We start from the raw sequence: 23,148 nt of genomic DNA on the forward strand, positions 1-23,148 counted from the left end.
TATTTTTTATTTCCAAATTTATTATCAATAAATGTGTGTTTTTCATTTTCCTCATATACCAGGATAGTTTCAAAGTTCATGGAAAAATTTAATCAAAAGATAGGCTCATTTTTGTGCAAACATTTTAAAATATCTTTGTATAGCTTTTCCCTAATACACACTTTCCACAAGCCTCCTAAAGTCCCCTTGTATGCATGAGATATAAGCAGTCTCCAGCCAGCCATCTCATGAATTAATCTCCTACAGCCAATGATTATATTAAACAAACGTATTTTATTGGATATGTTAAGCAATAGTAAAAAAAACACAACTGTGCTAAAAAAAAAAAGTTATCAGCCAAAATACATCTTAAGTAAACTTTATTACTGATCTAAACTTTTGTTTTACTTGTACTATTCTTAAAAGTCATTTATTACAGAGATAGTAAAAAAGAGAGAGAGAGAGAGAACGACAGAGTTCTTCCATTTGCTGGCTCACTCCCTAAGTGGCCACAATGGCCGGGGTGAACCAGGGCCTTCACCTGGGTCTCCCGTGAGGGTGCAGGGGCCAAGTCCTTGTGCCATCTTATGCTGCTTTGCCAGATGCATTAGCAGGGAACCAATTCCAAAGTGGAGCACCTGGGACTTGAAGTGGGTTCATACATGATGCTGATGTTACAGATGGCAGCTTTACCAGCCAAAATGCTGGCCTCCTAGTCCATATTTTACAGCGGTGGCAGGGTCAGGTCAAAGCTAGAATCCAGGGACTCATTCTAGGCAGAAACTCAGTTGCATGAGCCATCACCCGCTGCCTTCCAGCTATGCACTGGCGGTAAGCTAGAATCAGGAGCACAGCGGGACCCCCAGCCAGGCATTTCAATACGCAAGTGGGCATTGCAAGGGGGTTCCTAAGTGCCAGGCCGTTTGCGTGCCCCAACTGACCTACATTTAAGAACACTGTAATATTTATTTATTTATTTATTTATTTATTTATTTTTAAAGATTTATTTTACTTTTATTACAAAGTCAGATATACTGAGAGGAGGAGAGATAGAGAGGAAGTGGAGCTGCCGGGATTAGAACCAGCGGCCATATGGGATCAAGGCGAGGACCTTAGCCACTAGGCCACACTGCCGAGCCCAAGAACACTGTAATATTTAAATCTGAGTTAGTAACATCTACTAATAAAATGTAAAGTGTGACGAATCCTACCTGTGGGCCAATGAACACGCGGTATTTATTGTCTGGGCTGTCCCCGCCGATCAGGAAGGAGTTGGGTCCTATTTGCTGCAGCAAGTAGAGCCGGGCCCGCATCACCTTGTTCACGCGGCGGCTCGTTTCCTCGGGACTGTACGGGGAGAAGCCATCGGGGGACGGGGCTCTTCGGGGTGGTGTGATTCTGCCACTCTGAAACTGCACACAATTGTCTTCTGTTAAATAAGCGTCTCACTTTTCGATAAGAAACTATGAATCAAAAGAGGTCACATCAGATAGCTGTGTGGCAGATTACAGTCTGAAAGTGTGTAAATATATGTTTTTTCTTAAAGAAAGGCAAAAACGCTTCATCTGATGTACTGAATTCAGTCAAACTTTTAAAATCTGTAACTGAGGATAAATGTCTGGCTGAGAGAGCCAACTATGAGCTAATTAAAATTTTTTTTCTGTAAATATTTGAGCTTTGAAAGGTATCATGTAAATAAAAATTAAAAGCATTAAGAAAAAAAGCACAAAAACTGAAAGGCAAAATGACTATGTCATATTCACTGTCTTTATGTAACAAGCCATTTGCAGGTACTGTGAAGCTCTTTCCTCTACTGAAACATCTCACCTTGCACAGCACAAGGCTGCCTGGCAGCACGCACCATGCCAGTCTCAATTCTAGCCCAGGAGTTCTTTCCAACAGTGCTAATGGGAATTCTAATTCTTTGGGATAAAGAACTGCATAAAGACAAAACATGCTGGCAATAATAAAAAGAAGGTGGTATCTTCTGATACAGCTGGTAGAACATAAAACGTATAAGTTGTTTTGGAAAGCACCATTGCAATTCTTCAAAATGAATGGCCCAACAAATCCACTGCTGGGTGTAAACGCCAAAGGCTGCGCAACAAAACTGCACAGCTCTTCATAGCAGTACTGATTATAACAGGCAAAAAATGGAGGCAACATCTCAACTGATAAATGGGTAAGCAAAATGTGATGCATCCATGCGAAAAAAGTGTTATTCTGCAACTAACCGCAGTAGTAACACGTGCAACTGCATGGATTTACCTAACGACATGTTCTAAGTGAAAGACGCCAGTCACACACCACCTAATATACGATTCCATTTGTATGAAATGTCCAGAACAGGCAAATATGAGAGGGTCTTAAAAAATCATGAAAAATCTGCATGACCAACAAAAAAAGTACTGCATGGATTTAAAAGATGTTTTGCTTGACATCAAAATAAATGTCTCTTAATTCTACTTCTCATAACATTTTTGAAGTTATCTTGATTATTGACAAAAATTAGATTTGTGGCTGGCTGGGGCTATAAAGAAACGGCTTTTCGTTAATGGAAAACTTTACACAAAATAAATATAATAGGGTATTTGTGACAGGACTCGTGAGTCGGGCAGCATTCAAAATTGGAAACGGGTCAGAGAGCTTTGAGCAGTGTGAACAGCCAGTTTGCACAGGCTGAACAGGAAGCAAAGTAACCACCAGCCTGGCTACACAGCTGGATCCCTGCCTGAACTGCGCACATGCGATCTAAGAGCGTAGTTATAAAATCAGCTTGACTGGCTGAAGCTCAGTTTGGCTTCCTAGAAACAACCCCAGGTAATGGTCTCATGTTTATTCTGCCTTAATGCTGCTAATAGGGTTCAGGGTCATCTTAAAGGTTGTAAAATGAACTGCAGCAATGGGTATACAACTGTGTGGGTATCCCCCAAAACATTAAAGAGCACAACTCAAACAGGTGAGTTGTATATGAATTATATAAAGGCATTCAGAGAGTTGGTGGAAAAAAAAGAACTAAAAATTAAGCTTATTTTCGTGCAAAAATTTGCAAAATCCATGTATATGAAGGAACTTGAAAATATTCATAGAAAAGATGTGTTATAATAAAAAAAACTGCATTGATTAAAAAATTTTGCATGAAAATAAACTTCAGTTTTGCAACTTCTTTGATCTGTGAATTTTCTGAGTTATTTTCATGTTCACGCCCCGGTACAGTCCACTCCTACATGGCTTCTGGGTCTGGGTTTGTCACCAGGTTCGTAAACATGCGAGTGGAGCCTTGAGGAGCTTGCACGTTGGGACTTGCTCCTGGAGCATCCCGGTCACAGCCTAGCTACCACGCTGTGAGAAAAGATGCCAGCAGGCTCCCCAGCATCTGGGCTGGAGGGATCCTGAGGGGACAAGCAGCCGTGGCTGCTGCAGCTTCAGCACAGGTCACGGGGAGCAGAGCTGGACGGCCCTGCTGAGCTCCACCCAGATTACAGGCTCATAAGCTAATGAATGAGTGTTGTTATTGCAAGAAAGTAAAAAGCTGAGATAAGGGCGTCAACACAGATCCAAAAATATCGTCAGGTCTCATGGGTTTGCTTTTAAATGCACTTTTTAAAGGACACATGTGCGCTGACAGTTTCAGACAAGAGCCAAAGGTCCCAGCTCATTCTTCATCTCAATCATCTTCCTCGTCTCTCACTGGCTCTTCAAGGTGAGAAAGCATTGCCACCATTAGAGTCTCTCAGCTTTTTACAAATATCCTTTGTCCAACTCAGTACAGAAAACAGTAAGATTATCACAGCTGCTTCCACATTGTCAGCTGTGATGTGATGCTTCAAGTACATGAAAAAAATCCAACACAGATATGTAAAAGGCAAAATGATGGGAGATGGTAGTGACAATGAATCCATCTTCCATCTGCTGGTTTGCTCCCCAAATGCTAGGGATGGGCCCGGGAGCCAGTACCTTGAGCCTAGTTTCCCACGGGCAGCAGGAACCCAACCATTTGGGCCAACATCTGCTGCCTTCATGCAGCACCAGCAGGAGGTTGGACTGTCAGTGCAGTGGCCGGGACTCAAGCCAGGCACCAGGACATAAGGTGTGGGTGGCCCAAGCGGTGGCTTAACTCACGCTGCCAACACTTGTTTCAGAGAGCAGTCTTTTAATAGCCCTTTCAAATAATTATTAATATTCTCCTTAGATAATAAACCACATCTCAAAAAGTAGTTTCCCAAGGACAGCTGCCATGTAGAACCTGAAACCACATGGAGTTTTGACCCATTATCACTTTGATCCACATTGCACTGCTCATGTGTAAAAGGAGAGCTCACTGAGCTACTCAGATCTCCTAACAGCCCACATGCACATTTCATTGCATGACAAAGATTACGTTACATTTGATGTCAACCGATCTCAATAAAAAAGTCTAAGTATTTGAGAAACTATCAAGGTCACAGTGACAAAGAGTTTCATCAGCTTTCAGGTTTTGCTCTGAAATCTCAAATTTTATCACTGATGAAAGAAACACTTTTAGTTATTTTCTCAGAATGACAGTCACAACTCATCTTTAAGAAAACGCCTGCTAAATCCCGAAGTCTATAAAATCCTAATCGGCTGGCATGTTCCCTCACGTGATGCTTTTCCACGATAGTGACATTAACAACCGCACAACTGCTTTTCCCTTGAGACAGCTGCTGTTTGGTGTTTCGTCCTGCCACCCATTTCATCACAGAATGTCACACACGGGTGTACCTGAATAAAGACTGAGACTTAACAAAACTTCCGTTCCCTCATCAGACATCCTTATGAAATGAAATTGTCTTTCTTCTCTAGTGAGCAGTGCAGGACAGTGAAATAAACCCTCCCCACTGTCACAACTCTCACTCCAGTGAAGGCCTCGGCAGTAGCTTTACTTGTCACGTCCTTGCACATCAAAGCAGGGAAAGACAAGGGCCACACATCCCGTTTTACCCAAGGCAGTGCTGCCATGGCGGAGGGCCGGAGGGGTCTGGGGCCCTGTGCCCCCAGGAGACCTCTGCTCTAACAGCACACCATAGGCCAGGTTCTTCCGTGTTCTGGAGAGCCTGAAAATCAGAAGCACACACACTGACTTACGGGCACAGGAGAAACTCTCTTCCTCCTCACTCCTGGCGACTCGGATTTGACGGTGCGGCCAGATGGGGAGCCACTGGGGGACGGGCTCCGGCGGCCTTTAGGGGCTGGAGAGGTGCTGCCCGCCTGGCTCTCTCCCGGACATTCAGCGGCCAGGCTACCCACTTCGGATCCATCTCCTTTAATAGGGATTGGTTTCACCACCTGAAGGAAAAGTATTCCAGTATTTGTTATACTTAAAAACACAAGATAGGTAGAATGGAACATCAAAGGCTAGGAAGTGAACGTAATGAGTCTTATTATTATTATTATTATTATTAAGATTTATTTATTTTTTATTGGTAGGCAGATATACAGAAAGGAAGAGAGACAGAGAGGAAGATCTTCCATCTCCTGATTTCACTCCCCAAGTGGTCACAATGGTCGGAACTGAGCTGATCCAAAGCCAGGAGCCAAGAATTTCTTTCCAGGTCTCCTATGAGGGTGCAGGGTCCCAAGGCTTTGGACCATCCCCAACTGCTTTCCCAGGCCACAGGCAGGGAGCTGGATGGGAAGTGTGGCTGCCAGAACATGAACCAGCGCCCATATGGGATCCAGGGGAGTGCAAGAAGAGGACTTTAGCCACCAGGCTACCGCACTGGGCCCGAGTTTTATTATTAAATATACAATTATACCAGCCACAGAGCAACTTTCATTTGATATTAATTGAAAGGTATTCAAGTTAATGATACCTTTTATCTACATAAATTTCATTCACTTGGGGTTTATAATTAAAATCTTATTCTACAAAATGTTATGGTCTCATATGCCGTACTAACTCAACAAGATTCATAAACAGCAATGAAATGTAAGCAAACATGGAAAAAAAAAGGATTTATAACTTCTATATTAATTTATTCAACTATTATTAAAATTTTTAATTTTACTTTAAAAAATCAGGACTTGAAAACAATACCAGGCATAATTTTAAGCATGACTGTGTCTGATGAATATACAATCATTTTTCCTTGGTGAGTTTTCATAATGTTCTATTACAGTAGATCGTTTAGGGATGTATCTCCGCAGGGGAGGGAGGGAAAGCTGGAAGTTTAAAGACCAAGTAGAAATGTAATTTTCAGGACTTGCTGCTTAAAGAAAATTATCAGGGCTCTCAGACCCACCCGATTTAGTCATCCTTAACTCCCATCCTTTCTCCCACTACTAAAAAGCAGCCACTGTGTTCCCCAAACTTGCCCACCCCTTCCTCCGTGCGTCACTCCCAAGTCCCTCCTCCTCAGCGTCTCCAGCCAGCAGCGCCCTGAGCAGCCCACGCTTGAACAAGAGACACGGTTAACGTCCCACCTTTGTGAGGCCTCCCCTAATCATCACCTGGCATGCCTTCCTGGCCCGCTGTGCATACCTGCTCACAGACTGCTCTGCCTTTATTTACTCTGTCATCTGGAGAAGTTTACAAGTTCCATGTGTTTCAAGAACAATGTCAAACAACTTGAACATTAACAGTAAAAACAGAACAAAATAAAGCTTCCCGAGCAGACAGTAACTTCACGAATATGAAATCTGTAAAGCACAGATGTAAGGTGGCGTGACTGACTTTTCTTAAGAACCATGTGCTGGGCCCGGTGGCGTGGCCTAGTGGCTGAAGTCCTTGCCTTGAACGCCCCGGGATCCCATATGGGTGCCGGTTCTAATCCCGGCAGCTCCACTTCCCATCCAGCTCCCTCTTGTGGCCTGGGAAAGCAGTCGAGGATGGCCCAATGCATTGGGACACTGCACCCGCATGGGAGACCCGGAAGAGGTTCCTGTTTCCCGGCATCGGATCGGCGCGCACCGGCCCGTTGCGGCTCACTTGGGGAGTGAATCATCAGATGGAAGATCTTCCTCTCTGTCTCTCCTCCTCTGTGTATATCCGGCTTTCCAATAATAATAAAAATCTTAAAAAAAAAAAACAAAAAAAGAACCATGTGCTGTGTGTTTCCTCCCATACGTCTCTCCTCCTCACTGCCCATAAACAGACACAGTGCTCCGGTACTTGCCAGGAAGTAGACAGTACAGTAAGATTTGCTCTTAGGAGACTCGGTGTTCCTGGTTCACACAAGGACAGAGCAGGCTTCTCTCTGTGCTCTCTGCTGGAGGACGCTCCAGAATCCGGCTTTAATGAATGCCTCCCGCACAGAGAGCAGCCCACTTCTACTTGGTTACCTTCTTCAGGCTGATGGAGTGGGAATACACGGCTTTTCCACTGCTACCGTCTACATCCCGTTGCAACAGGGCTTTCTCTTTCTAAGACAAACACAACTTCATCTTCTGAATTGAGTACTAAAATGATGAAGGAGTCCCACCACACTATCTTGTGTAAGGAATAAACAAGAACACAGAGGCTTAGCTGGGAAGGACTCAAGGTACCACAGTGGCTTGAAAGCTGATCTGTAATGGAATAATGAGATTTATTCTGAAGAGTTCCGTGGGTTAGAATTCAAAGGGGTGGGCAAGAATAACTGAACACAATGCAGCTCAACGCCCAGTGGATTTAGACACATTTAAGTAGATCCTAGTTAGGGTGAGACCTTGAAATGCTTTTTCAGATGACAGGAATGTTCTATCACTGCACTGCCCAAAGGGGGCCACAAGCCACTTAGAGCCACTGAGCATCCAAAGTGTGGCTAATGCCACAGAAGAGCCACGTCTGTTTTTATTTATGTTTCATTAACTTAAACAGGCACATGGGATGCATGTGCGATGAGATGATCATATGCCAAAGGACAGAAGAATTAAGCTGCTGCCTCTGTTTACCAAGGTCAGAATAAACCAAGCCTGCTGCTGCAGAGTGGGGATGCGCTTGGAACAGACGGGACTGACCACTGCCCTGGGAGAACAAAGCAGCACACTCAATGATCTTAGACTTTACAAGCCAATAACCAGGGAAGGCTGGAGGCCCTTGGCCTTGCTAACCCAGGAACTCAAGTCTTCTTTAGCCAAATCTTACAGATTTTTAACTCATTTGGAACCTCATGAGTCTATTTTCCGTTTTCCTGTAAGATTTCTGGAATTAAGAGCTTATGGATCTTAACTTAGAGATAAACCATTTACGTTGATTGCAAACTTGATTTAATTTAGCATGGAGTACCATATACAACTCTAACAAAGGATTTTAGATGCTACCATCAGAGGGCAGTGTTGCTTAAAACACTCGGTCCTCTACCAGTTATATTTCTAGAACTGGGTGAGCTGCTAATAGGCACAGTTTTAATTATGATTTATTCCGAGTGGCCAGACTCTCACGTAAATAAAATTACTGCATTTAACGTGAAGAGGAAGGAAAGCTTACAAGGGGATCTATTTACGCTTGATTTTCCGCTTCCTCCTGTGTGCCCTTCCTTAGAGGTGCCTTCCCCTGCCACTCACCACTGGGCCCCGCCTGTTCCTCCTCTCCAGCCACTCGTGCTTCCAGGCAGGCATGCAGGTTGCCTTCAGCTTCTCCCTGATCATTCGCTCTTCGGGGCGATCGTCCATCTTGTGCAGGCCTTTCAGAGTTTCTTTATTCTCCATCTCGCGACTGCAAGGGAAGGAGAAAGGAGAATGACATATTGATACAGAAGTCATTTCCAAGGACAATCACAGGCCTCTGTTTTACGCGGTCAGTGGACGAAGAATCCAAAAAATAACAGCTAACAAACACAAATGATTCAAGAAAAGCTAAAGTACTGTGAATTATACAGCACTACATTATTGCATGTATAAAGTAGGTAGCCCTAAGTGCTGCCTGATAACAAAATCAGGTTTTTATAAAATAAGGGCTTCACTTACAACACACAGGCTTCCCAGTAACATTCACACAGATCTTCAGCTCCTGGGGCTAAAATGCAGTGCACTAACAGACATACTCATGAAGACTGCACGAGTTTGAATGCTGCAGCCTAACATATCAAGTCCACATCAGATAAGCACTAGGGGGCTGTCTTACTCCTCTCAAGCCTCAGCATTTCCAATCATGAAAATCCACATAGAATCTGGCATGGACGCTGGTGTGCTGACATGACTTGACTGTTTAGTAGGGTAGGTGAAATGCAGCTACGTATTTTGCGATCCTGAAATAATTTTTCCAAAGTTTCAATGATGAAAACTTGAACTTTCCAAGACCACTAATTCCATGACACAGTGTTTGGGGGTACTCCTTTAACTACAAAGTTATCTAGAACAAACATTATAATCTTTACTTTGTAAAATAGTTACTAGAATAAAAAAATCTCTAAGAGCTTTTGAGAATTCTACAAAGTCTAACGAGTAAAGCAAACCTATACCTAGGAAAACAACCAACTTCAAAATACATTTACATCATTTGCACATGTATATATACACACAAACCAAAATATGCATGTTTTTTAAAACTTGGCTCATTTCCTAAGGAAAAATTTTTACTTTGAAAGAGAAATGATTTTTAAAATTCTGAGCTAAACTTCAACCATGATTCCACAAAGTGAAAAATGATTTTTCTACACTGATGGTGAGCCAGTGAAACGGCAAGTTCAGACTCCTGGAGAGCTTTTCAGCTAACCACGGCTCTCAAGTGGCATCTCCAGGGGTCCAGCTAAAACGTCCACTCCTCACTGCACCACCAAGGTAACGGTCCAGGGGTTTCGTCAGGCCCGAGGCATCAGGCCCGGGGCAGGAGGGAGACCAGCAGGCTCACCACCTGTGTGTCACACACAGCAGTTCACCTGAACCTCATGAACAGACAAAGGGGTTTCTACCACAAGGGTAGAAAAGCTGACATGTAGAAAGACGCAACAGGACATGAAAAAGGAGAGAAATATCTGCAAATGTCTGGTAGTTTTCTGTACTCAGACTATAAATTAAAAACATTTGAGGGACTGGTAGTAGAAACAGGGAGGGAGGGAAGAGGCCGTGGACAGTCGAGTGGACAAAGCAGGGGGAGCAGGTGGGGGGAAGGAGGGGAAGGGCACGGGTTGGGGCTGGAGTGGAGGTTCTGCCGAAGTCCATCCTGCTCAGTCAACCCTTGCTTGGGACGGATTTACCTGCACACTCACTGCCCGCCACAGCTCCCTCGCCAGGCTGCAGAACTGGCTGCAGACACACCTCCTGCTACCTGAGGTGTGGTTAGTTTCCAGGTCATTCTGAGAAGGCATGCACACCTGCACCATCTTCCTTCTGGTCTCTCATCTCCAACACTCTCCTCTGTGTTGCACCTTCAGCCTCCCTCTTCCTGGCACCCTCCCAAATGCACAGAGGACTCTTCCCAGGCAAATACATTTTCTGGGATGATATGACCGCCTTGAAGTCTGCATGATTTTTCCCTTCCCTTTCCGTTTGTTTGAAAATACTATAATCTTTTTTAAAAAATATTTACTTAATTTTATTGGAAAGTCAGATATATAGAGAAAGGAAGATACACAGAGAAAGGAAGATACACACTCCCCAAGTCGCCACAACAGCTGGAGCTGAGCCAATCTAAAGCCTGGAGACAGGATCTTTCTCTGTGTCTCCCTGTGGGTGCAGGGTCCCAAAACCTTGGACAGTCCTCCACTGCCCTCCTAGGCCACAAGAAGGGAGCTGGATGGGAAGTGGAGCAGCTGGGATTAGAACCAGTGCCCATACGGGATCGCAGCACCTGCAAGGTGAGGACTCTAGCCACTAGGCTACCGTGCCAGGTCCTGAAAATACTATTATCTTTTAAACTAGATTCTTACGATAAACACTAAGGAAGAATGTACTAGAAGAATGAACACATGTAGCTGAGATAATTTCTTTAGAATGTCCAGAAATGGCCCTGCTGGGTCACAATGTACACAAATTACAACTTTTGGTAGTATGTACAGTATGTTGATACTGGTTAGTATCCCTTAACTAGAATCCTTGGGACCAGAAATACTTCAGATTTTGGAAGTGACTTTGGATTTTGGAAAAGATAATTTGCATACTAAATATCCTAACTGGAAAATTCAACATCCAAAACTTTTAAATAACATTGTGTCAGTGTTCAAAAAAATAACATCTTCCTTCACAAGCCCCAGGCTGAGCAGCCAGCTGACCTGATCTGAACCAGCCATAGGCTCCTCCAGGGGTCATTTCCCCCTTTAAAATCCTCCAGGTTTTCCCCTGGGCATGTTCTGCACAGTCTCACATGACAGGGCCTGTCCTCTGCTCCAGGGGAGGCCACCGAGGCCCAGGCCAGTTCCAGCACAGGCTGCCTCCAGTTCCTGACACTTCCTCATGGTCCACCCCACCCACACAGTCCTCTTAGCCTAATGAGAGCTCCCGGGTCAGAGTTTGCACAGGATTTGGATTTCTTCATGCTTCTGGCGCCTGACAGTGGCCACCTCTCAGCAGCATGAACTTGGGAGCTGCAGGAGGGCAGAGCTGTTAGCTGTAATCCTCAGATCTAATCATGTGTGACCACTCAGACTAAAGCAGATTCAATACAAATGATCACCGACTATCATCTTTGTCAATCCTAAGAGCTTTCTTGGTTTTAAAGGTTAATGACTACCAATATTGCTGAATCTTTCTGTAGGTCTGTATTTTAACTAAGACTAAGTCTGTAATTTAAATGTTATTTAATCCAACAATTTTCATTGTTCCTAATCTGCAGATATAAGCCAAAATGTTCTCTCTAGTTTCTTTATAATTATGCATTAATTTAAAAACGTGTATTTTCCCACATCCAATGACTGAAATTTGAGCACTTCTTACAGTCATTAATAAACACGTATCATTAATTTTAAAATCTGTATTTTCCTCAATATTTGAAACTGAATGCCTCTAAAATCAAATGTTACTGTGCTTCGGTGGCATCATTTTCCCCAAGAGACTTTTGTGTTTCCTTTTTGTCACTAATGTGTTGGTTACTCAGTGGTGCGTTTTTTCATGGTGCTGTAATTTGTTGTTGATGTTGTTGTTGTGGCTGTTCTAACTCATACCAGTTGTTGACCTGGTTTCATGGCTTCTCAATTATGGTAATGTATAGTGATGGAGTACTGGGGTCTATCATATACAGATGTGGGGGTATAATGGAACATGCATCCCTGCATCCAGACGAAACATGGATTCCCAATGAAACTATTGGATATGTGTAGACAATGGGATGCTGGACTGCCGGACATTGTCTGTACCAACAGTGTCGAGGCACACTTAAATAAGAGACTAATAGAATTATGAAGGACTATACCATTGTAGCAACGTGGGGAAAACATGTCAAGGGGTGGGAGTTTGGGGGGGGGAATCCCAACCTATATGAAATTCACATAATTCAGAATTCAAAATAAAAAAGTGAAAAAAAAAGTTACTTTACTTGGTAGGGTTCTCCCCCTTCTTTCATGATATATAAAATAATGATACAATTTATGACCACTGGGATTTTAGAATCAATAAAATATATAGCCAAGAAGAAGTTAAATTATATCTACTCAAATGGTCTCTGAAATGGAAATCAAATGGGAGAAAAAACAGTAGTTTTCAGACAATCACATTATTGTTATAATTCTAACATATATATACACACTTATATACGACTTTGGTATTTATCTGACATTTGCTTGCATGTATGTATATAGAAGTGATTGTCATTCAACTAATATGGGTTATAGCAAGAAAAAAATTTTTTAACAAAAACAGATAGCTGTGAAGTCCTCAGTGATGACAAACATACCTGACTCACGTTCAAGATCAATGTTTCTGTCCTATCTACTACTAGAAACATACCTGCTAGTTTAACTGAAAAAGCTTTTATATTTGACTTTCAGAATGAACAGATTTTAGTAAAACAACATGCTCGGAGAACATTGTCTTTGAGCTTTAAACAATAAGCAAATCAAGTTTGAGCCAATAAAAACGAGAAACTTAAACACTGTACTGGATCAGGCTTCAGCTTCCTTTCCTGTTGACTCGGCCAACATGAGGCTTCTTGGTTTTGGGGGAGATCTAAGCGCTTAGAGCGAATCTGTGGTTGACTTTGAGCTCCAAGCATCCTTTCTCCCTCGAGATTTTGTTTCTAATCCTGCACTCCTTCTAGATTTACAAAACTCACTTGTGAAAATCTGAGCTGTTTCAAGGGTTCTTCTTGGGGAAGGCCTTCCCCACATCTGACCTGCTCCAGCGCTGCTGATTTTTCTTCAAGATCAATTCCTTTTAGCACTGAGCGTGATTGTTTTAAATGTCCCAGAGCCATAACTTGGAGCCCTTTAAAAGGCAACTATTGCCCTCTTCTCACAGCACTGAAACACCAAATACACCAAGACAGCTGACACTCTGCAGATTTCTTTTCCCTCACTAGAGCTACCCTTTGTCATCATCATGCCTTCGGTAAAGCGTTTCCTATCACCATTCTATGGTGATTAGCTAAACTTCCTGGTATACTAAGTATAAATTGCTACACGGCTTAAAATAAAGTATATCAGGCCTGGTGCGGTAGCCTAGCGGCTAAAGTCCTCGCATTGCACACCCAGGATCCCATATGGGTGCCGGTTTGTATCCCAACTGCTCCACTTCCCATCCAGGTCCCTGCTTGTGGCCTGGGAGGGCAGAAAACAGCCCAAAGCCTTAGGACCCTGCACCTGCTTGGAAGACCCGGAAGAAGTTCCTGGCTCTTGGCTCCGGATCACTGCTGTGGCCACTTGGGGAGTGAACAAGCAGACAAAAGGCCTCTCTGTCACTCCTCTTTATAAATCTTTCCAATAAAAATGAATAAATCTTAATATATATATATGATTATTATTATTAAGTATCTCTCTGTTTCACCACATCAAGAGCTCTTGCAATACAGGTACATTTTATTCACTTTTCCAGAATTGGTGCCAAATGGTCCTGGACAGGTGACAAAGGGCACCTAACGCAGTGCCCTTGTGAGGGACGCCTGAAGAGCCTTTCAGGCACAGCCCTCCCTTCCGAAGATGAGCTGTGATGTTGAGGGGTGCCAGAGTTTCCACAAAGAACCCACAGTGTCAACATGGGTGTCGTTGTGTGGGTGTTTCTCTGGCTGTGTCTCTGCTGATCATGGGAGGTTGGTTCAAAGACCATTTATACTGCAAGTTACTGGACATCCAGAACTGAACGAGTTTTCTATCTCTGGGAACCTAAAAACAATTTACATGAACCATGTCACTGCAGGAGGAATGGGCATGTGAACAGAACCAGGCAGAAAGTAGCAGCAGGGAGACTGAAATTCATCAGAAGCTAGATGGAAAAAGAGCTACACCCGAGACCTTCGGGGTGGCTTGGAGGGGCTGGATCATGGCCAAGGCCACAGTTGGTGAGTGAGGAGCAGAAGTAGGAGCAGGGCCAGGTCCCATTCCCTGTATCAGTAGAGTGGACTCTAAGGCCCACTTCCTGCTGTGCCGCTTCAGTCGGCTGTCACTGATGAGCGCTTGGGTGCCTGTGCTGACAGTACTAACCAGCGCTATGGCATTGGCCATGGTGACTGTTTACTACAAGAGTCAAGAAACATACTAATTCTTCACAACAGCAGTCCTTCATGGTAACAGGAGCAACTAAGACATAAAGGTCATATAAAATCTTTCTAGAAATGACGGAGATTTAACCATATCCCAAGTGAAGAGTTGTGTAACATTTAGATTATGGGTGACTCTATACAGAGTGAGTCTTGACACTGGATCCTGAGGATCCCCAGAAAATACACTGGGTGGTCTGGGGCAGGCACAGCTTGCCAACCGCATCCACTGTGAAGTGCACACATGGGCAGGACCACAGAGTTCTTCCAACTCACTTGCTCCGTGACAGGGATGAGAACAGGGGCCCTGTGAGACCCTCACAATGTGAGGTGCCAGGTAGAAGTGAGACGAGAATGGGAGACAAAGCAATGAAGTACAAGGCTAAGGATTCCTTCCCACCCACAGGATAGTGCACTAGCAGCTCCAAAGGGATTAGCTCAGCAGATCCTCATGGGACAAGGCTCTTACTATCCCACCTTACAGATGAGAAAAGGACAGGGTTAAATTACATACTGAAGGGCCCAGTGTGGTAGGCTAGTGGCAAAAGTCCTTGCAGTGTACACCCGGGAGGATCCCATATGGGTGCTGGTTCGTATCCTGACTGCTCCACTTCCCATCCAGCTCTCTGCTTATATAGCCTGAGAAGGCAGTGAAGGACAGCCCAAACCCCTGGGACCCTGCACCTATGTGGGAGACTCAGAAGAAGCTTCTGACTCCTGGCTTCAGATCAGCTCAGCTCTGGCTGTTGCAGCCACTTAGGGAGTGAACTAGCAGATGGAAGCTCTTTCTCTGTCTCTCCTTCCCTCTGTAATTCTGACTTTCCAATGCAAATAAATACATCTTTTTCAAAAATTACATGCTGAATGTGATACAGTCCTTACAAAAGAAGTAATGGTGTAAAAAAAAAATGGCTCACCATTATGAGAATCAGTTCCAAAAGATTTTATTCTAGGTTATATTCAGCAATGATTCTGAGAACTAAACCAGCACATGGGGTATGAATTTACATGGACAAGAAAAAAAAAAAAACTGGCGCTGGTTTTCCCCAAGTAAGCATCCTTTCTCTAGAGCAGCAAAGGGCTGGTGATTTCCACAGTGTTAGGCTGAGCAGAGCACACAGGCCGAGAGCAGAAGTGACTCCATGCTGAGCGCCCTGAGCACACAAACTCACACTGGGGGATTACTGCCTGGCCTCAAGCTAATGTCCCCTGCCCTGAACATTCCGAGCCGATGCTGAAGCCTCTGCCTGATCTCCTGGTGCCTGACCCACTGCTCCCACCCCTTGTGTGAAAATGTATAAAACCCCAGTGCTGGATAGTCCAGGTGGCCACTCCCCTGGTGTGGAAGGGGAGTGGCCACAATCTCCCATGAGGGAGTTGTCTGCCACACTCTCCCTCTCTCAGATGTACCCCAGCACCTCCAAACCTAACACACAGTTTTGTCATAGACTGAATTCCATCAGATACAATTTTAGAGGGGTGGGATGCATTATTTCCAGTACTGTGCACAAACCTCCCTATTTAGTTCCTTGACAGATACAGGCAAAGATCTCATCCTTGAAAAACTCATATTCTGATTACATTAGCAGCAAAATGAAATGGAAGCTGAGTAACAGACAGTAAGGGGACTGGTTACAAACCATGAAGATACACTGTAGTGTTCCTGATTTGTGTTTATAAAATATTCTAAGCTATCACACACATCCTTTAATCCTTTTATCTCAAATTGTGGATTAGCTTCTATTTAAATATTCCATATGAGTTTGAAAATTAGAAGTGTTCACCAGCAGAAACTACAAGAATTTGAAAAGCAGTATTTATTTATAAAACAGAACATATCACGGAATCACAAAAAATGCGCATTAAGCTAATTAAAACTAAACCCAGACACGGGCCACTGACACTGGAGATGCCTCTAAGCAGTTGCCCTAGATGGGAACAGGTTCATTCTCTGTGGGGCTGCTCCTTCCCTTTCCTGTCCCGCAGCTCCCAGCCCAGGGCACCGCAACAGCCACCAGGAGCTGCGTGGACAAATGGTGCCTTTCGGGACATGTCAAACAATTTCAAAGACAACAGAAAGAAAGGTTTCCCTGCTCTAAATTAGCAACAATTTGTAAGACTGTTTTAGCAATCATGCCAATTAACAATAGCAGATTTACAAATGGCAGAGTGCTTTCAGTCAAGGCAGGCAGCTCTACAGACATTTTTTCTAATCCAATTATCTTTGATCTACTTCTCAGCGTAAACTACATGTTCCAGGCTCCCTTAGAGAGCACCAGAAAAAAGGAAGCCCTACGGCTCTACTACACTGTATGTTCTTTTTACAATCCTTATTATCTTATTTTATTTTTATTTGAAAGGCTGAGACACAGAAAGGAGGAGAGACACAGACAGATCTTCCATCTGTGAGCTCCGGTCCCAAACCAGGATCCAGGAGTTTCTCTGAATCTTCCACATGAGCATGGGGGTAAAAGGACCCTGGCCATTTTCCGCTGCTTTCCCAGCTATTACAGGGAGATGGATTGGCAGTGAGCAGCCAGAACATGAACAGGCATCCATATGGAATGCTGCCACCACAGATGGAAGCTTGGCCTAAGACACGGCACAGTCTCTGTATGTTCTTACGTGTCAGAATGGGTTGATTTAAAGTAACTGGTATTCCAATCTTTCCTTGTTGTTCTCTATCTATTCTAGAGTTTTGTTTGTTTGTTTGTATGTTTGGAGGGGTTTCTGGAGCGATCCTGATGGTCATTGCAAGAGAGGGTGGGGACTCAAAGTTGGAACCAAGCGAGGACCAGAGAAAGCCCTCCTCCCTAGTCCCGAAGGAAGTTTACTGTTCTGTTTCTGCGGACTCTTGCTCAGGGCTCCTGGCTGCTGTTCTGATGCCCTTGGATCCTTCGAGGAAGGATTTGGATTTCTTTCATCCCATGTGGTGGATCCAAGTGGGAGTGGATGACCTCAGAGTTCTCGGCCTCCGAAGGCACTCCAATTCCCCATAGTCTCCTTGGCAGTTGGGATGTAGTCCTTGGTGCTCATACTGATGGTCCTTGGTGAGAATCCGTGAGTCTTCAGGATTGGGATACAACCTCCTCCTGTCCCCCTGCTCCACTCTGGGGTCCCCCCCCTCCGCTCTGTGAACATGACCTCCTGTTAACAGGTTGTCAGGACCGCTCTTAATTCCCCTTATATGTCTTTGTAGTTTAACTATTGTCTAATGCTGATTCCAGTCTGTTGTCTATGAGTTACCAGTTATGAAAGCTTGGAATCAGACAGGAAACGGTCAGCGTGGATACACTTATACCTTACTAGGTGGGACACAAAGATTGGTTACTCCTCACTAGGGTATTGAAGATTTCTCTGCACACCCCTCCTAAAACTGTTCTGCACCTCAATTGTTGACATATGTCTTATGTCTTGTTAGTTATAAGCCAGTCTAGACTACCCAAAAAAAAAAAAAAGCCAAGTTCAGCAAAACTATGCTTTAACGCTATATAATGCTAAATACTATAATGTAAATAGACACAAGACAGCTGAATAGTAATCTATAGCCATTTTAAGGTGTATAGAATCTGGTCGTGTATAAACTAAAATTGAAATGTCAATGAAGTAGTCACAGGATGTGGTAAAGAACTTGCATTTTTTTTTCAACATGTTGGTTACTCAATACTATGTCAATTACTTCCATAACATTATAAATTGTTGCTGATGTTATGTCAGGGCTTTTAATTGATATGGGTGATACTCTGCTGGCTCTACCTTCAGACCAGAGATGGTCTCCCCAGCAAGCCGTTGAATTTGTCTGGACAATAAGATGCTGGTCTCTATGCTTGGTATATGCTCGCAATGAAAGAATCTCAACTGATCTTGAACTGTGGTAATGCAACAAGGTGGAGGAATCCACCATGGGGGGAGGGTTTGGGGAGGGGAGGGGGAATCCCAGTACGTATAAAACTGTGTCACATAATGTAATGTAATCAATTTTTTAAAAAAGTAATTGGTATTCTACAGAGTACTGAATAAACTAAGAGACTGCTTAGGATAGTGTAACTGGTAACTCAACTGGATGCTATAAATTTTAGTTATCAAAGCTATACAAGTATATGCATAAATTACCAGCAACTTCAGACTAGGGTTCTACAGACTGAACATCCAAAATCTGAAAATCTTTTTTTTTTTTTTTAAAGATTTTATTATTATTGGAAAGCCAGATATACAGAGAGGAGGAGAGACAGAGAGGAAGATCTTCCATCCGATGATTCACTCCCCAAGTGGCTTTAACAGCTGGAGCTAACACAATCTGAACCCTAGAGCCTCTTCAGGTCTCCCACGTGGGTGCAGGGTCCCAAAGCTTTGGGCCATCCTCGACTGCTTTCCCAGGCCACAAGCAGGGAGCTGGATGGGAAGTGGAGCTGCCGGGATTAGAACTGGCGCCCACATGGGATCCTGGGGCATTCAAGGCAAGAACTTTAGCCGCCAGGCCATGCCGCCGGGCCCAAAATCTGAAAATCTTAAACCTGAGATGCTTCAAAAGCCTTGCAAAACTTTTTGCATGCCAATATGATGCCATAAACAGAAAATGCCACACTTTATCTCAGGTGATGGACCACAGGCCAAATACAAGCACCCCGAGAAACACTGTGTAAAATGACCACCAAGCTACGAGTGCAAGCTGCATACGAAACATACCTGAGCTGTTTTTATTCATTTTTTAAAAAATATATACTTGGGCCCGGCGGCGTGGCCTAGCGGCTAAAGTCCTCACCTTGAACGCGCCAGGATCCCATAGGGGTGCCGGTTCTAATCCCGGCAGCTCCACTTCCCATCCAGCTCCCTGCTTGTGGCCTGGGAAAGCAGTCGAGGACGGCCCAAGGCTTTGGGACCCTGCACCCATGTGGGAGACCAGGAAGAGGCTCCAGGTTTCGGGCTTCGGATCGGCGCACACCAGCTGTTGCGGTTCACTTGGGGAGTGAATCATCGGATGGAAGATCTTCCTCTCTGTCTCTCCTCCTGTCTGTCTATCTGACTTTGCAATAAAAATAAATAAATCTTAAAAAAAAAAAAAAAAGAAAGTGGTAGGGTCACAAGGCCCTTTCTTAAAAAATATATACTTATTTATTTTTATTGGAAAGGCAGATCTATAGAGAGAACGAGACACAGAGAGAAAAATCTTCCCCTGGTTCACTCCCCAAGTAGCCACAACAGCCAGAGCTGAGCTGATCTGAAGCCAGGAGCTTCTTCCATGTCTCCCATGCAGCTGCAGGGTCCCAAGGCTTTGGGACCTCTACTGCTTTCCCAGTCCATAAGCTGAATGGGAAAGCAGCATGTGAGACATGAACCAGCATCCATATGGAATTCTGGTGCTCGCAAGGGGATGATTAGCTGTTTGAGCCATTGCGTCAGGCCCAAGGCATCTTTTTCTTGATCGCTAATATTTACAGGAATATTTAAACTTGATAAATCAACTGTCTTCAGGGAAAAGCCATCTAACAGAATGGACATACAAACAGATATTATTGACACAATTAAGGGAAGAAATCAAGGCTACTCTTTAAGATGGACATGCTTAAGTATCAAAGGGGACATTACTCCCTGTGGCTGAGACTCAGATAAAGCATGAAAAAGATGCAGTGCAAAAAGATTTTTTAAATTTGCTCTTCATCTGCCTAGGCCCAGAGAGATAACATGGCAGCAACCCAAAGCATGGGTTACAGGGCTTCCTTGGTACACCTGTCTCAGGCTGACTGACTCCATCAACAACACATTCATCAACAACCACATTCAAGTGAGGATGATATCCCTCAATAGTGGAAATATTAGCTCCTATCCAAATCTAGGAAAACAGTAGATGTTTTAAGACTCAGGCATAAAACTCAACCTATTTATGTACGAATTAATACCAACTACATATACTCCGTGAAGCCATGAAAACAATTAGGTGTCCTTGCAGGCCAAGGAAAATGTCAAACTGCAGAGGAAGTTACACCTGCCAGACCTGGGGGTGGGCAGGGAGCTGGCTGAGCAGACCCAACACTATGCAATGCTATATCACATTTGTAAGAATCCCAAAAGAGAAGAGAATCAAGTCAGTAGCTAAGCCAAGGAAATGAGAATCCTGGAAAACCAGCAATCTGAAATCAGATAAGACTGAATTGCAAAAAGCAGCTGAGGAGAAGAGAGCAGGTGGGGAGGAGAACCAGGTTTCCTGGCTCGCACCCCTTGCCTGCAGTCCCGGCAGGGCAAGGCCAGCATGCCCTCCGCTCAACAGCAACCAAAGACTTGAGTTTTTCCCAAGTGCACTGTCTCATCACAAACGATGAACTTCATAAAATTGGTGAAATTTAGGCTGATAAGTGAAAATTCAAAAAAAAAAAAGATCAGAGCTGGAGTGAGATTATGAGTTTGGTAATTTTTTTTTTTTTTTTAGGATTCATCATCCCACGAAGTATGTGAAAAACCTAGTGACAGCAAAACAATGCCACTCTGCTATCAATGACAGGCAAAGCAAAGGGACAGTAAGGTGGACTGGCACTCTGAGAAATCTACAGCTTTCAAAAATACTTCCCCTGCTCATCGAAGCAAGCAGTAACCTCTGGAACAGTGCCTCTCTGTAATGTTCTACCACCCTAGTGTTCAGGGGAAGGAGTCTTCCCTTCCGCCAGACCCTTAGAAAATCCACCTTGCTTGGATAAAGCAGTTTCTGAGAGCCAATGGTTTCAGATGCAGTTAAGGATCAATTTGGCTCTATTTTCCACTCGTCCCTTTCCAACATAAACTTGTGAAGCATGTATTCTTTTGATCTTCACGGCTAAAAATTCCACTGTTTATTCCTTCCTCTGTTGTGTGCCTGACGCCTGACGAAGATCCTTTAGAAGAAACCTTTGGGAAAAAGTGGGATGCTGTGAGCATCCTCTTCCTTCACTGTGGAACACAGATCAGTAAGCAGAAAAAGGATGCTCGTTTTTTACAAACAGCATTTGGCTGAATGTGTGTTTCCTTTTAAGAATTCCCCTTTTGTGCTACCAGACAAATCTAGGAAGTGTCCACAAGACAGTGATGCATAAATCCAACGTGATCTCACACTCTCCTCAACAAGTAGACTGGAACTTCCTGCATCCTGATAGACGGGCCATTCTTAGCAAGGCTACATGTCCTGCCATGTCCTGCCCTCCTCCTAAGTGCCCTGGTACAGAGCATATAGCACTACAGTACAGGCAGGCATCCGACGAAAGCAGAAACATCCCTTCACAATTTAGTTTTCATCAGAAAGACCTCAAGTGACTGTTACGTGGAGATCCTGTGGTGCCTTCTCCAAATGGGTGTGTTGACAACATTCTAACTGTACCAATAATCTTTCAAGAACCATGGGAGTCCACTGTGAACTGTAGAAGGCTTAGAAAGAAGGCAAGCATTCGGGAGAGATCTGCTATGTAGGTAGATCCTCCTCCAATATTTTAAATGGTTTAAAGTTAAATATGTCACATTTTGAGTATATGTTAGTGAATAAAATCCCTAGACTTTCTTTTTAAGATTTATCTATTTATTTTTCATTTAAAGATTTATTTATTTTTAATTAGAAAGTCAGGTCTATAGACGAGGGGAGAGAGAGAGAGAGAGAGAGAGAGAAGACAGCGCTTCCATCCACTCCCAGGTGATCCAAACTCAGCAGCCAGGAGTTCTTCCAGGTCTCCCACACGGGTGCAGGGTCCCAAGGCTTTGGGCCGTCCTCTATTGCTTTCCCAGGCCACAAGCAGGGAGCTGGATGGGAAGTGGGGCAGCTGGGATACGAACTGGCGCCCAATATGGGATCCTAGTGCATGTATAGCAAGGACTTCGGCTACCAAGTTACTGCACTGGGCCCCCTTAGACTGTGTTTACCATTCTGAAGCGAATGAAGCAGCAGTGGCAGTGCTAGGAACACAAAGCCATTGCTGGGCATCGTTTCCTTCCAGAGTGCACGGACTAGCTGGAACGACTATGCTAGCTTCTTGCCGGTGAAGGGCATGAGAAAGAAGGCAGCTTTTCAAGGCTGGAGTGACAGGAGGAGGTGATGCCTATATAACTCTTTAAAATCATTTAATTTTTTAGTGTTCACTAAAAAGGTGAGGGGACTAAAGAGTCGGATGGGTCACTAGTTGGGATGGAAATGGCGCAGAGGGGAACGTGGGGTGTGTGTGAGGAATGAGTCCACAGTGGGGCGAGGGTGTGCTGCTTCCTGCTGCCAGAGCATGCCATTGTTGGTGGATGGCGCGGGTCTCTTCATGCCGCCTCAGGGGCATCAGTGCAGGAAAGAATGGCCAGGGGGTGCTCCGTGGGTGGCAGGCAGCTGGGTAACACTGACAGACCAGGGGACACACAACCCCCAGCCTGTGGCATGATCATCTGATCTAGCGGGTCCTTATTACTGGCCACAGGCTTTCCCTGCAGTAGTTATGTCCCGTACATCTGGAGTGTCCCCTATGTCATCTGGAGTGCTCTAAGATGTTGGCTTCATTGCCTAAGAGGTGACACAGTCCATCTGTCCTCACAGGAGCTCTTCCTTGTGCTCTCTGTTAAGTGCCAAGGCCTCTTGGTATCCATGTGCACCTCAGTGCCCAGAGGCCTAGGTA

General features: G+C 44.2%; 1 protein-coding gene across 2 annotated transcripts in view; it reads right to left on the reverse strand.

The window, feature by feature from the left end:
- Window positions 1–23,148, reverse strand: part of MAP3K1 (mitogen-activated protein kinase kinase kinase 1) — a 75,215-nt gene that overhangs the window by 22,326 nt on the left and 29,741 nt on the right. For both annotated transcript variants that reach the window (XM_004583803.2, XM_058680191.1), the window contains exons 2-4: window positions 8,485–8,635; window positions 5,086–5,286; window positions 1,191–1,391 (exon numbers count right to left, since the gene is read on the reverse strand). In XM_004583803.2, the coding sequence (XP_004583860.2) occupies window positions 1,191–1,391; window positions 5,086–5,286; window positions 8,485–8,635 (553 nt within the window). The remainder of the gene's footprint in view (window positions 1–1,190; window positions 1,392–5,085; window positions 5,287–8,484; window positions 8,636–23,148) is intronic.

The sequence above is a fragment of the Ochotona princeps genome, chromosome 23, assembly GCF_030435755.1.
Source record: "Ochotona princeps isolate mOchPri1 chromosome 23, mOchPri1.hap1, whole genome shotgun sequence".
NCBI lineage: Eukaryota > Metazoa > Chordata > Mammalia > Lagomorpha > Ochotonidae > Ochotona > Ochotona princeps.